The sequence below is a fragment of the Lepidochelys olivacea genome (assembly GCF_965140295.1).
Source record: "Lepidochelys olivacea isolate rLepOli2 genome assembly, chromosome: 3".
NCBI lineage: Eukaryota > Metazoa > Chordata > Testudines > Cheloniidae > Lepidochelys > Lepidochelys olivacea.
The window spans coordinates 66,096,656-66,112,001 of NC_140413.1; the positions used below are offsets into that span (position 1 = coordinate 66,096,656).

Here is a 15,346-nt window from a genome sequence, read left to right on the forward strand (position 1 = left end):
TGGCTCAGAACGTCCATACTAACTGCTGACTTGTGCTGTTCTACATCATTTGGTTGCACTGTTCTCCGAGTACCTATCCCACAGTTCCCCATACAGCTCCCAGTAGTGGCTTCAGAAAAATTTCAAAAGGCTTTGTGGGTTACCTCAAGGACCCCAAAAGGAAATGTAAGAGAAGAGGTCAAACTTTCCATAATCCCTTGAGAAATTACCTTAAATCCCTGGAGCTAATACCCTTTCAAAGCCATTTTTGCAAAAGGAGTGGCCAGGTGGAATGCTCAGCTTGCACTCCTTGCTCAGCAAGAAAGTTCTCTCTCAGAGCTTTTGAAAAGCTATTGGGAAACATCTGAGATAGGAGTTTTCCAGTAGAACCTGTGAAAAGTCAGAGACCAAGATGAGCAACTCATGGAGCTCATCAGACAACAGCCAGACACTTGCTGAGTTCTGCATGTTGTATTTGTGGATTAAGTAAATATGTAGTATTTGGGTCTGGACTATGACCACAGATCAATGGGATAGAGTCATTCTTAAAGCCTGAGATGATCAGTGGCGTTTACGTAACTTCCAGGGGATACTTCCGGAACTTTCTGCTGAGCTCACCCTTATATTTCTGCAATGGATCATGAAAATAAGAGACACCATTCACTGTGAAAAAGCGACTGGCAATCACCCTGTGAAAGCCGACTCCCGAGATAGTTAGAGGTCACTGGGAAACCAACCTGAGTCAGGTGGTTCCCCAGTGGAGGTTTGCAACCAATATATATTTTCTTGTAGGAGGATGCAATCAAGGTAGTTACTGCACAAGAGATCATGCGACCCACCAAGTCCATAGGTTTTACCAATACACTACAGGTCTGTGAAAAACCTCCATCTGATTGAGGATGGGAGAACGGTAGCATGTTTTTGCTTTTGTTGTGAATTTTCTCCTGCACTTTCCCCACCCCACCATATGAATAGCTGCAAGTATAATTATCATGAATACAGATCTCTTATTGTTTCAAAATTGTTTATGTTTTTCCCTCTCTCCATTTTTTAAAATGGAGATCTACAGATACGGAGTAAGAAATTATGCTTTACTATTGACATTTTGTGACCCCTATTAATATTTGTACACTATATTTTCTAATAAATTATCTTTTTGTGATTCAGAATTTATTCATCTGATATAAGGGTATCTCAATATTTTATGAACTTTAGTTAACCATAAAAGTAAACACAGTATAATACTCATAGCTTACTAGCTTGAATTTTCTTTCCAATGAAGATTTGAATCAAAACATGTTTAATGAATTCATTTAATTTTGTATTCTGCAAACATTACTTGTTATCACTGTGATACAATAACTACATTCACATTACCAGTTTTCCTCAGGATGCAAAAAAAATATGAAAAAAAGAAAAAGATCCTGCTGACACACTGTGGCAAAAAGAACTGAAGTTATATAGAAATGCACAGTATTTACCACCATCATCAGAATCATCCTCTGAGATCCACCATGGCACAGGATTTTTCTTCTTCAATTCCTTTTTCCTGGGCTGTCCCAGTGTCTCAAGAACGGTGGATTTTTCCTTTGAATTTCCAAATGAATCATCTGAAAGAGACTGAATCAGAAGTCCACAAAATTAAAAATAGTTCTGTAAGGAACCATTAGAATCACAGAAATGTAGGACTAGATGGGATCTCGAGATATCATCTAGTCCAGCCTCTTGTGCTGAGGCAGGACCCTGTGTACCTAGACCATCCCCCTGACAGGTGTCTGTCTAACCTGTTCTTAAAATCCTCCAATGATGGGGATAGTTTAGCTTAATTATCCTCATAGGTATGAGGAAAAACTTTCTAACCTAAATCTCCCTTGCTATAGATTAAACCCATTACTTCTTGTCCTACCTTCAGTGGACACAGAACAACTGATCACTGTGCTCTATAAAACAGCCCTTAACATATCTGAAGACTGTTATCAGATCATCCCCTCAGTCTTCTTTTCTCAAGACTAAACATACCCAGTTTTTTTTTAAATCTTTCCTTACAGGTCACAGGTTTTCTAAACCTTTTATCATTTTTTATGCTCTCCTCTGGATTCTCTCCCATTCGCCAAATCTTTCTTAAAGTTTGGCACCCAAAACTGGACATAGTACTGCTGCTGAGGTCTCACCATTCTGAGAATAGAGCAGGATAATTACCCTCCTGTGTTTTACACACAATACTCCCATTAATACACCCCAGAATTATATTAGCCCTTTCCACAACTGCATCACACTGCTGACTCATTCAATTTTTGATCCACTATAACCCCCAGATGCTTCAGTAGTATTGCAACCTAGCCAGTTATTCCCCATTTTGTAGTTGTGCATTTGATTTTTTTTTTCTTCCGAAGTGGAGTTCTTTGCACTTCCCTCTATTGAATTCCATTTTGTTGAATTCAGACCAATTCTTCAGTTTGTCACAGTCATTTTGAATTCTAATCCTGTCCTCCAAAGTGCTAGAAACCCCCATCCCCAGCTTGGGGTCATATGCAATTTTATGAGCGCACTCTCCATTCCATTATCCAAGTCATTCACGAAAATACTGAATAGTACTGGACCCTGGACAGAGCTCTGCCAGGCCACATTAGATACATGCCCAGTCCCTCTCTGTTTGACAGCAAACCATTGATAACTACTCTGAATACAGTCTTTCAACCATTTGTGCACCTACCTTATAGTAATTTCATCCAGACCATATTTTCCCAGTTTCCTTAATAAGAATGTTATGTGGGACTATGTCAAAAGCCTTTTTAAAAATTAATATATATCATGTCTATACCCTCCTCCCTATTCACTAGGCCAGTAACTCTGTCAAAGAAAGAAATTAGGTTGTTTTGGCATGATTTGTGTTTGACAAATCCATGATGGCTGTTACTTATAACTTTACTCTCCTCTGGGTACTTACATATTTAGTTACTTTAACATTTTTTCTGGATTTAGATTATATTTTTAATTGAGGATCAGACTATTATAAAAAGGGCACAATGAAAACATTTCCATTGTGTTTTCAACATGACTGAAAATTAATCCATGATCTTTTGGTAGAGTTGTTCAGGAGCCTCCCTTGATTCCACACAGTCCACCCTTTTTGGCTTTTCATATTAGTAGCATAAAGTTGTACAAGAAAACAATAACTATACTAGGATATGGAGTAATACTGTGTACTATATTTCTAGCACTGATGTTTAATTGGCAACAGTTGGTTCTGGAAAAATTATCTGATCAGCAACATACATTTTCAATTTAATAATGTAATCAGATTTTTATTTTAGTGACAGTGTAAGAACCTATGTATAATAATTCTTTTAAATAAAAAACTTGGGCCAAATTCTTATCACGTCCCTCCAGAGGACAGAAGATGATGTATAGTTTGGCCTGACTTTTTACCCTGAGCAGCATTGTTAAAGTCCCAAAGGTAAGTCATTCCCCAGCGCCCCCCCCCTCCGAAATAACCATGAAGCCTTCCTCACTTGTCTGATAATGGGCAGAATTCAGAACTCCACTCTGTGCTTTCCATGCTCTTGGGAATTAAATCAGGTAGACAGTATGCCTGAGCAGTTCCACCCTGACTATCAAGTTTGTGTCAATGCACAACTAACAGTTAGCCATAGGGATTCAGACTGGTAGGTCCAACTCAGAGCCAGTCAGACCACTGGAGCAAAGTTCTAAACTCCTGCTAACTGAGATAAATGGGAAGGAGTGGGGAGAGGAAAGATCCACAGCCAGTCTACCAGGTCACAAGGCTGTGTTGAAGTAGAGACCTGACCCATGCCCACAGAGCCAACTTCTGCTCCTTCTCTCCGACTCCCAGGACAGCTCTGGGGGAGTTATGGCAGAAATAGGGCCACAGTGAACTTTTCAGATGCTGAGTGGGGGAAGAGAAAAGGGGCATGAAGTATAGGAAGCCTCACATATCCCTGTCCCCACCAGAACCTCATTTGCATGAATTTCTCTTATCACTGCCACCCTCAAGTAGTTCACAATACACTTCCAATCAGTAGATTCAGGGCAGTATGGATTTTATGTGCTACTTCATAGTCTCATAAGATGACCTAAGCCAATAATGTTTTTTAAAAAATTCATTAAAATAAACTTAAGCTAAATGCAAAAAAAATGTTAGAGCAATGTTAAGTTTGTACAGTTGTAAGAGTCAGCAAAGAGCAGAAATGCAAGAGGCGGGGGTTCCCCCAGCTGTGGCGGACACTGCTGTATATTCTATTCCTATTTTTCTCTCCTGACTGTGTAGGTTAACACCGCATATTATTGCTTATATTTTAAAATATACCAGGAAGTTAATACCACTATAGAAATCTTAATTTTTATATTTATATTTGCGGTCATTTTAACAGTGCAGTCTTGACTGGAATCAACCAAGTTTTGTGTACTTAAATCAGTATGAAGCCAAGGAGCAGTTAGCATTATTATAATTATTACATTTCCCATAAAGGACCACCCATATATTAAGATCTAAATGAGCTGAGAACATCCATAAATCAAACGTGAATGGTCTAAAATGAACAATCCTTTAGCAACTGCTAACAAAAGGAACAGTAACACAAAGAAATATTACAGTGCTCTAACCAATATCTCCAAAATCCACCATCATTTCTGAACAATTTTTTAAAAATTAAGTTTTACAAAAATAAAAGTTTATCATATTTTCAATAGCCTCAGAGAGAATCTTTAAGTACTGTACTGAAAGCCCTGCATCACGAATACTAAGCAATTTAATAAAAAATTGTAAATTATAAAGCTAAAAAATGACAGCACATACTATAAACTCTTTTGGCCGAATTGCTCAACAGGACAGAATAAAACACATTTTTAATATATGCCCTTAACAAAGTCAAAATAATTTCCTTATTCTAGTCACAACACAGGTATTATAGTACCACTGTCCCACAAGGACTGTGTGCCTCTCGCTAGCTGGGAGTTATCGACAGGTGCTTGATGCAAGTTCTGTTATGACTAACTGTATCCTTTACTCAGCAAGCAGGACATGCATGATGCTGATACTCCTTGGAGTATCATAACTGAAGAAACTGAAACCCCCAGATGTTGTAATTCAGATCTGGAAACTTTCTATGTCCAGTCATCTTGTCAACTGCAAATAGTAAAGTAACACCTGGGATAGAAAACTTTTACACAAAAATTACTACATTTTCCCCAATAACAACATTTGTCTGATCACCAAGACTTACTGAAAATGCTTATTTTTACAAAAAACAACAACAAAAAACAAACAAACCCCACAACCTTTTTTTCTGAACAGTGAATTCTCAATACTAGTTTTGATGGCTAAATAAACTTAATGTTGCCTCTCAAAAATACTGAGAAGATAGATTTCAGAGTAGCAGCCGTGTTAGTCTGTATTCACAAAAAGAAAAGCACCTTAGAGACTAACAAATTTATTTGAACATAAGCTTTCGTGAGCTTTGAGAAGACAGAGTCAGAGTCAATTATTTTACTTCCCACTAAACAATAATGGTACTTATTAATTAGACAGCTAAAAAAAGATTAATTTTAAAAACATGCATAAAGTCAGACCAATTCTTTAGGGACTTGGACACCAATCCTGCATTCATTTAAGCACTTGCTTAACTCACTACCATGAAGCAGTCCATTGTCAATGGGACTACACATGGCAGTAAAATTAAGCAAGTGCAGAAATGCCTGCAGGATCAGATCCTTGGCATTTAACACTTCACAGAGCAAGAGCGTTCCAGTCATTTAATGATATACATCAAAGTACCATTTTCTTGACATTTTTACATTAGTTTTTTTTTAATTACTTTTCTTAGCACAAGCTTGTATTATACACATCATTTTATACACACAATCTTCTGAAAGGATTAGGATTCCCTCAATATGTAGTGTTAGTCTTTCAAACAGGTTACTCTGCAGGTTCTCCAATTAAGTGAATAATCTCTCTTTTCAGCTGCCCATGATTATCACTGTAGAGCAGCAAAAATCAAGCTATGGCTCTTTAGAGCTCCACTTGCAGATGTCATGAAGCCTTAAGCAAAGCAACTGGAGTACTGAGCATGGGAACACTCTCCATATTGCGTGACACACAGAAATCTCAGAAAGGATCACTGATATAGTTCAAGTCAGTTTTCTCACTGTGCAGGGAGAGGCTTGACAGGAACTAGGGATGTGACGGATGAGGGAAGCATGTTGAGAAGGAAAACTCTGTGGGGGCATGGAAGGAGGCAGGACTTGTATGTGGAGCTCTATCGGGCAACTGAGCCTGTTTATAGGAGGGTATGGGGGTGAAAACAAGTTTCTTTAGTAGGACACGGAGAATGAATAGAACTGTGCAGAGGAACCTGCACGGGGAACTGGACCGTATGGGGCAAGTGACAATATATGCAAAAGAATACATATAAAACCACTGGTAGCAATCCATTTGAATAAATACAATTGATAGAATTTCTTTAAAATTTTGAAAAATCTCCCCAACACACTTCACTGATAGACAGTTAAAACTACTCAAGGGCATGCAACACCATAATAAAAAAGCCAGGAAATCACACACCTAAAAGTGAAAAGAAAAGGAGTACTTGTGGCACCTTAGAGACTAACCAATTTATTTGAGCATGAGCTTTCGTGAGCTGTAGCTCACTTCATCGGATGCATACTGTGGAAACTGCAGAAGACATTATATACACGGAGACCATGAAACAATACCTCCTCCCACCCCACTCTCCTGGTGGTAATAGCTTATCTAAAGTAATCATCAAGTTGGGCCATTTCCAGCACAAATCCAGGTTTTCTCACCCTCCGCCCTCCCCCCAACACAAACTCACTCTCTTGCTGGTAATAGCCCATCCAAAGTGACCACTCTCTTTAAAATGTGTATGATAATCAAGGTGGGCCATTTCCAGCACAATGGATGGGCTATTACCAGCAGGAGAGTGAGTTTGTGGGGGGGCGGAGGGTGAGAAAACCTGGATTTGTGCTGGAAATGGCCCAACTTGATGATCACTTTAGATAAGCTATTACCAGCAGGACAGTGGGGTGGGAGGAGGTATTGTTTCATGGTCTCCGTGTATATAATGTCTTCTGCAGTTTCCACAGTATGCATCCGATGAAGTGAGCTGTAGCTCACGAAAGCTCATGCCCAAATAAATTTGTTAGTCTCTAAGGTGCCACAAGTACTCCTTTTCTTTTTGTGAATACAGACTAACACGGCTGTTACTCTGACACCTAAAAGTGGCAATTCTTCAACAAAAAAACTTCAAAACCAGACTCCAACGTGAGACTGCAGAACTGGAATTAATTTGCAAACTGGACACCATCAAATTAGGCCTGAATGAAGACCGGGAGTGATTGGGTCATTACAAAACCTAATTTCCCCCATACTAATTTCTCCCTACTGTTTCTCACACCTTCTTGTCAACTGTTTGAAATGGGCCACTCTCATTATCACTACAAAAGTGATTTTTCCTCCTTTGGTATCCTACTGTTATTTGAATTGTCTCATTAGACTGACCTCCCAATTGGTAAGGCAACTCCCATCTTTTCATGTGCTGTGTATTTATACCTGCGACTGCATTTTCCACTCAATGCAGCTGATGAAGTGGGTTCTCGTGCACGAAAGCTTATGCCCAAATAAATTTGTTAGTCTCTAAAGTGCTACAAGGACTCGTTGTTGTTTTTGCTGATACAGCATAAAATAGCTAACACTCAAACAAATTTAGTGCTCACACAACCCTTGCAATTATGATTTTGCCTTCTCCACATTCTTTCACTCAGCATATATGCCTCTGACTCCCAACAAAACAGGCAGTCTTAATTCCAGCCGCAGCCATCAGTTTCTGAAAAAGCAAAACCAAATCACCGCATTTCTTCAGTAAAACACAGAATCGTAGGACTGGGAGGCACTCAAGGCAGGGCTAAGTATTATCTAGACCATCCCTGACAGGTGTTTGTCCAACTTGCTCTTAAAGATCTCTAATGATGGAGATTCCACAACTTCCTTAGACAATTTATTCCAGTGCTTGACCACTCGGACAGGAAGTTTTTTCTAATGTGCAACCTAAACTGCCCTTGCTGTAATTTAAGCCCATGGTTTCTTGTCCTATCCTCAGAGGTTAAGGAGAACAATTTTTCTCCCTCCTCCTTGTAACAATCTTTGATGTACTTGAAAATGGTTATCATATCCTCTCTCAATCTTCTCTTCTCCAGACTAAACCCAATTTTTTCAATCTTTCCTCATGGGTCATGTTTTCCAGTAATTTGTGTTGCTCTTCTCTGAACTTTCTCCAATTTGTCCACATCTTTCCTGAAATGTGGTGCCCAGAACTGGACACAATACTCCAAGCAGAGGCCTAAATAATGTGGAGTAGAGTGGAAGAATTACTTCTCGTGTCTTGCTTACAACACTTCTGCTAATACATCCCAGAATGATGTTTGCTTCCCCCCCCCCCCATCTCCATAACAGAACACTACTATACTATAAACACTATTAAAAACATCTGTGTAGTAGCTATTTATTCACATTGTTGTCAGAAACAGCAGAATTTGGCCTTGATAGCTGATGGAATACCTTAGGTTAAAAAATGCCATTTTGGTTTCCCAATCTCTCTATTCAATGCTGTTCAATCCCTAGGGCTGTAGGGATTCCCCCTAGCTGCATACTTCAGGCAGGGATAGAAACCAGCCTCTGAAAATCAAAAGCTTCAGAGCAACCAAGAAGAAGGAGCCTCCTGACTAGTGCAACTCTGCCATGTAGTTTAATTACTTACACAAACGTTTAAAATATGAACATATTATATATAATTTAACTTGGTGCCAACTGTCTTACATCACATATGCCCCATGGCTGCACCCCTAGTCTGAAAAGGGCCTAAGTAAGTGTGGCTCACATCATGCTCACAAGTTTCAATAAACCACAGAGGGAGTTCCAAAGTCACAATCCCTGAATCCAGCCAACAGAGCCTAAGAGATCAACTCTAATTGCACCACAGTAGATCTCAATTACCAAAAAGGCAATGGGAAAAATGCAGACAATCTCTAAGGTAACCACATCCAGAACATTCAAGGCCTTAATTAGGTTAAACAAAAGATTAAACTATACTCAGAAACAAACTGGAAGCCATTGGAGAGCAGTAGTATAATGAGCTCACATTCTTTCCTGCTTAAAAGGCAGAAAAAACAATTTTCCATTAGTCAAAGCTCCAAGTGTCCTTCAAGACTGCTCAACACATACAATGGTAGTGAAGTAGAAGAGAAAAATGAATGGAAACTGTAGCAAGGTCTGCATCAAAAAGAAGAGACCACAGTTGCTTGGCTAGCCAAAGAACATTCAGAGCTGCTAACCAGAAGCAGTGATGGATCTAGTAAAATACTGAGAAATTATGAATTGCTTTGACAATAGACAGGCATACCTCAACAAACAGAGCACACAACCCCTGCCAAATCCTCCAGATGTTTCCCCGCTACTAACGAGCATCATTTCCATCTTATCTGGACTGACCCTAAGTCAACTTGTTTTCATTCATATGCTGGGAAAGTAATAGACTACATAATACAGCTCCAGCGAAAGAAATGCAGCGCTGGAGATTTATGGTGTTTTGATTTGTCAGAACCAGAAGTCTGGAAAATCTGGATACTTTTGGCTAGATGTAACCCTTTGCTAAACACTGGGCACCATCAGTGATAAAATCCTTCAGCCTAAAACTTTCAAACCACTACAGTTGGCTCCCCTTTTGTTAGGTTTATTTTATAGCAATGAATTTTATTAGAATTTAGAGCCGCTTTTAAGTGAAATTATATATTTAAAAATAATACAGGAAAAATACTTGATGAAAGTAGTTTTAAATGCAAATTGCAATATTATACACATATGGAAAAGTTGCTATTGGTCTCATTCCATGTATTTTAAGTCAAGCAGATCAATTTTAAACATCTGCTGCTAGCGCTGAGTCTGGCTCTCAAATTTAATACCTTGAATAATGTAATCACAATTAATCATATCATAAAATCATGTAGCAAATGAGCTTTCTAAGGCCCCAGTCCACCAAAAACATGCACACGGGCTTAAAATTAAGCACAAAAATATCCCATTGACTTCACTGGCACTACTTGCAAGTTTTAAGTTAAGCCGGTCTGTAAGGCTTTGTGCAGTCACTACCTAAGAGAATTATTCAATATAATATAGCTGTGTCATGTCTCTCCTGCTCTACCACACCCAATCATCAGTGTTTCCACATTTTAATGGGATAAAAAAGATATGTAATCAATTTAATATTAAAATGGAAACATACCTCCTTCAGAAACTGTTCAAACTGCTCATCTAGTTCTGCTTTTGAAAATCGATGAGCCATAGTCAGCAATCTTAACTTCCAAAACAGTTCAATTACTGGAAAATACTAAAATTAAAAATAATGCAGTAAATGAGGCAGTGCTTTTGAAATCATAAACAACCTCGTAATTTCCTACTAGCTTTTCATGCAGGAAACATTAAAAGTTATCTACCAAGACTAAATTATACCACATTTGCCCCAAATACTGTATTTACTGCAAACAAAGGTCCAAGCACCACATCTGAATTGCCTAGATTCCCTAGAATCATAGACATAAATACCAACAGGACTGATTTAGCCCTTAAAATTTGTGAGGTTGATAAAATAGGAACTTCTTCTCATACTTCATTTTCCTCTTCAAAATGCAGCTCTTCCACCAACGTTATCAGGAAGGAAATGTTTCATTTATAACGAAAGGGAGAAAAACACCATAAACATCAGTTTGCATCTATACCATATACACTTGCACAGTGCTGGATGTATTTTAATTGTTAACTGTTTGTTTTCCAAAATTGTGAACACTCTGGGGCAGGGAGACTTTCTCTAGAGTCTGTCCAGCACTGAGCACACTGCTACAGCATAACAAATAAATAATGATTTAATCCATGGAAGTCTTTCAGGTTAGCTCTTAAAGACAGAAATTCTGTCTGCTCTGCATTCACATAGAAAAGTCAATAGTGCTTTTTGTAAAGGGAGGATTTATGTTGGTTTTTGAGAACAAATATTCCCCAGCTTCTCAACAGCATGCAGCTTTTAGGTATCTCCCTGCAGACTCGAAGTGGCTGTTTTACAGTGGTGCCATATATAGTTTTGAAGTACTCTGGAATCCTTCAGAACAAGAAGTGATATAATAAATTCAAAATAGATTAAGGGTTTGCAGATAAGGTTTTACTATTAAATATGAACTTTTTCAAGTATAGATCCTTGTCAGAACATAGAACTATTACCTAACTAGTAAACTGATTTTGGCAGGCGAGTTCTGATAACTGTTTCCTGCTTTAACTCTTACTTTATCCAAAGACTACCCAACACTTTGGCAGTACTAAAGAAAATTGCTGCAAAGACTGCCCAGTCTTTGAATTAAATAAGATACCCCTATGTAAGCACTTGGAAAGAGTCTTAAAAAACCACACTAAGAGGATTAACAATGTGACCTCTCATGACACTCATAATCCAGTATGATTTTATATTTTTACAACAAGAAGTCTTGTGAGCTGTGACATTTTAATGTTACTACCTATGCCAACGGCTTAAGCAAGTGAAGAATATTTATTTGCAAGCTTGCTAAGAAAAAATGAATCCTGATCTTCTTCTTACATTTTACCGTGGTTTCCTGTGCATTACATACATCTATACACACAGATTTCTTATAAATATTTACATTGCATCTTATAAAATTTCATCTGATGTTTTATTTTTCAAAAAGTTTTTTTTAAAATCAGTTGACATCCATTTGCCCACAGGTAATGCCAGTTATTAACTAAAATCAAGCACATGCTTCCTGAAAAGACTTTAGGCAAGTTTCACCCTTAATAAGAAATAACCTTATATTTATGTCTTTAATGTAGAAGGATCCCAAAGCGCTTTGCAAATAATATATACACACACAATATCACAAAATGCAGCCATTTCTGGAAATGAAGGGTGGTTGCCTGGCAGCACACTGCATCATTGCAGGAAGGGGAAACTTTGGCTAGAAGATTATTAAAAGCCTTTTTCTCATGGCAAATGCCATAATATTTCTAATATCTCATATGAAAAGACACACAGAATAGACTTCCTAGAACTCAAGTTTATCTTCCCAGGAATGATGGAAAACTGACTTAACCCCACTGGGATTTGAAGCTGTGATCATAGAATCATAGAATATCAAGGTTGGAAGAGACCTCAGGAGGTCATCTAGTCCAAACCCCTGCTCAAAGCAGGACCTTTTTGGTGGTGGTGGTTGTTTTTTCACTGCCTTGGCACATGGTTATGTTACTATTAATCCAAAAATATCACCAAAGGAGTCACACTCTTCAAACAGATAGAGTCTGTTTTTATATTTTTATAAGACTTAATAGAAACATTTGCATAACTTGTATTTTATACTGTTTTGTGTTTGAATTCACACATTCCTGAAATCCAAACTCATCATCAGTGAACTAACATTTGAAAGCCATGAACTGCACAGTCTATTTCCAATGCCTCAGTTGAATAAACTGCAGGAAGTAAACAGCAACAATGGTAATAGGTGAATGGGATGTTGAAAATCTATTCAGTTTAAAAAGAAAAGGAGGACTTGTGGCACCTTAGAGACTAACCAATTTATTAGAGCATAAGCTTTCGTGAGCTACAGCTCACTTCCTCAGATGCATATCGTGGAAACTGCAGCAGGCTTTATATATACACAGAGAATATGAAACAATACCTATTCCCACCCCACTGTCCTGCTGGTAATAGCTTATCTAAAGTGATTTCCAGCACAAATCCAGGTTTTCTCACCCTCCACCCCCCCACACAAATTCACTCTCCTGCTGGTGATAGCCCATCCAAAGTGACAACTCTTTACACAATGTGCATGACAATCAAGCTGGGCTATTTCCTGCATAAATCCAGGTTCTCACATCCCCCCACCCCCATACACACACAAACTCACTCTCCTGAGTTTGTGTGTGTATGGGGGTGGGGGGATGTGAGAACCTGGATTTATGCAGGAAATAGCCCAGCTTGGGAAATAGCCCAGCTTGATTGTCATGCACATTGTGTAAAGAGTTGTCACTTTGGATGGGCTATCACCAGCAGGAGAGTGAATTTGTGTGGGGGGGTGGAGGGTGAGAAAACCTGGATTTGTGCTGGAAATCACTTTAGATAAGCTATTACCAGCAGGACAGTGGGGTGGGAGGAGGTATTGTTTCATATTCTCTGTGTATATATAAAGCCTGCTGCAGTTTCCACGATATGCATCTGAGGAAGTGAGCTGTAGCTCACGAAAGCTTATGCTCTAATAAATCGGTTAGTCTCTAAGGTGCCACAAGTCCTCCTTTTCTTTTTGCGAATACAGACTAACACGGCTGCTACTCTGAAACCTGTCAGTATTCAGTTTAAAGTGATCAGGAGGGCTGTTAATGGACTGCACAAGTGGGGAAGAGTTCACTTTTCAAACGCATGAAATTTAGTCTTATGCTGGGGGAGGGGAGGGTCAGTGTCCCTTTAGTCTAAATCTGGCCCTTCCTATTTATTTCGCTTTTTAAAAGGTTCCCACTCAGCATGGTGGGTCGATCTGCAGCCTTTATACACCATTCCAACAGGACGCAAGAGGCAGAGCTCAGCAGAAGAAACTCCCAATCCCAATCCTCAGCGTGCCCAGGAGGCACTAGGCCCAGAGCATCAGGAAAGGCGGGCTTAGCCGCAAGCCCCCGCGGCGATCGCCCTGTGGGCAAGTGGGCGTCTCTCTACCCCCGGGCCAAGGCAGGGCAGCGGCGTTTCAGGCAGCAGGTCTCCTGGCTTCCCAGGGCAGGCGCACGCCGGAGCGACCCCGGCCCCGCCCAGGGCACAGCCTCGGGCTAGCGGGCTGGCACAGGGCTCCCGCAAGGGCCGCGCGCACAAGTCTGTCAGTCGCAGCTGGAGCTCTGTTGTTGGGCGCCCAGAGGGTGCCGCCTCCGGCCGGCCACCTACCTCCCTGTCCCGGGCCAATCCAGGCCGAAACGCCGGCAGCCGCTTCCCTTGAAAACCGGTAGGTTTGTCTCAGGCGCCGGAACTAGGTTACCTAGGTAACACACCTAGCTCAGGTCGGCCACCGTAGTTCCCGCGACCAACGGCCAGGCTCAGCGGCAGCGGTCACATGACGTCTTCCTCGGGCTCGTAGAGGATCACGTGAGGAAGCAGGTGCCGCGGCTGCCATTGCTACCGAGGCAAACTCGGCTCGGCTCGCCCCCCCCTCTGCAGCCCAGTGGGAGCATCAGCACCTCTAGTCTCCCCATCCTCCGTTAGCCGGTCTGACCGACGGGGGGCTGCCACGAACCTAGGTGGTCACGTGATCTAATTCCCCTCTCTCCATGTCGTGCAGTAGCCCTTGGGCGTCACGTGACCTGTGTGTGCCCACGCCCGCCAGGCGGAGTGGGGGGATTGAGCGAGGGGGAAAGGGGAACAGCGCCCCCTGCCACAGGGAGGAGCGGGGCGGGTGGGCGGAGCAGAGAGTAGACGGGAGGGCGGCTGGGGCGCGAGGAGCTGCCCCGCCCCCTCCGCCATCGCCCCCTGTGCGGGACGCCCGGGCCCCCCCGGCTACAGCCATCTGCCGCCGCGGCGCCCGCGGGTGGGAGGGTAACGCGGGGACTGCGGCAGGGGCGGCCCGTGCGAAGGCAGCGGGGCGGGCTCGGCTCGGCCCGGCCCTAGAGTTCATCCGAGCCGCTTGCTCTACAGGTGTTCGCTGTCGTCCCGGCCGGGGCAGCGGGGCTACGGCACCCCCAGGGCCGGGGAGCGGCTTGGGCTCGCTCCCAGCGCCAGGCCGCTTCCCTCCCCCGCCCAGGGAAAGGGGCTAAGGATGAGTCGTGACATGTCAGTCACAAAACCAACCGCCCCCCACAACAAAATGGACTTTTTCCTTTGTTGCTAAAACTGCCCCTTTAACGAGCGTATACAATTGTTATGACTGAGCAATAATATAACTTGAGTCTGTTACAGTGCGAATTTAAAATCTTTTGAAAATAGAACAGTTTGGTATTTTTAAGTGTCTGTTCCTGCTACTAAAACTTGAACCAGGGGTGTCATAAGAGGGTGAAGTTGCCCCCTCTAGACTTTGGTTCCTCACCCCAACACCCAGTCTTTTCATAGGTCTGCATGCTCCACTCCCCCCCCACAACTTTGCAGCTGTAATCACATATGTTCTGTATGCTGATACACCTTTGCCTCTCCCCCTCAAATGTTTCTGAAATGATGTCCCTGACTTGAGTCCTGCGTAATGACAAAATAATCAGGTTTTATACAACTGTCCTGCATGGGAATATGAAATCTGTTCCCCCATCTGAGGGCAGTGC

The 15,346-nt window shown here is 41.4% G+C and overlaps 1 protein-coding gene across 3 annotated transcripts in view; it reads right to left on the bottom strand.

Annotated features, from left to right (window-relative positions):
* The window catches only part of CEP162 (centrosomal protein 162), an 89,987-nt gene extending 75,617 nt beyond the window's left edge, over positions 1–14,370 (bottom strand). For all 3 annotated transcript variants that reach the window (XM_084624755.1, XM_084624756.1, XM_084624754.1), the window contains exons 1-3: positions 13,989–14,370; positions 10,293–10,397; positions 1,461–1,599 (exon numbers count right to left, since the gene is read on the bottom strand). In XM_084624755.1, coding sequence (XP_084480881.1) covers positions 1,461–1,599; positions 10,293–10,352 — 199 coding nt within the window. In that variant the 5' untranslated portion in view covers positions 10,353–10,397; positions 13,989–14,370. The remainder of the gene's footprint in view (positions 1–1,460; positions 1,600–10,292; positions 10,398–13,988) is intronic.
* Positions 14,371–15,346: the final 976 nt, after the last annotated feature.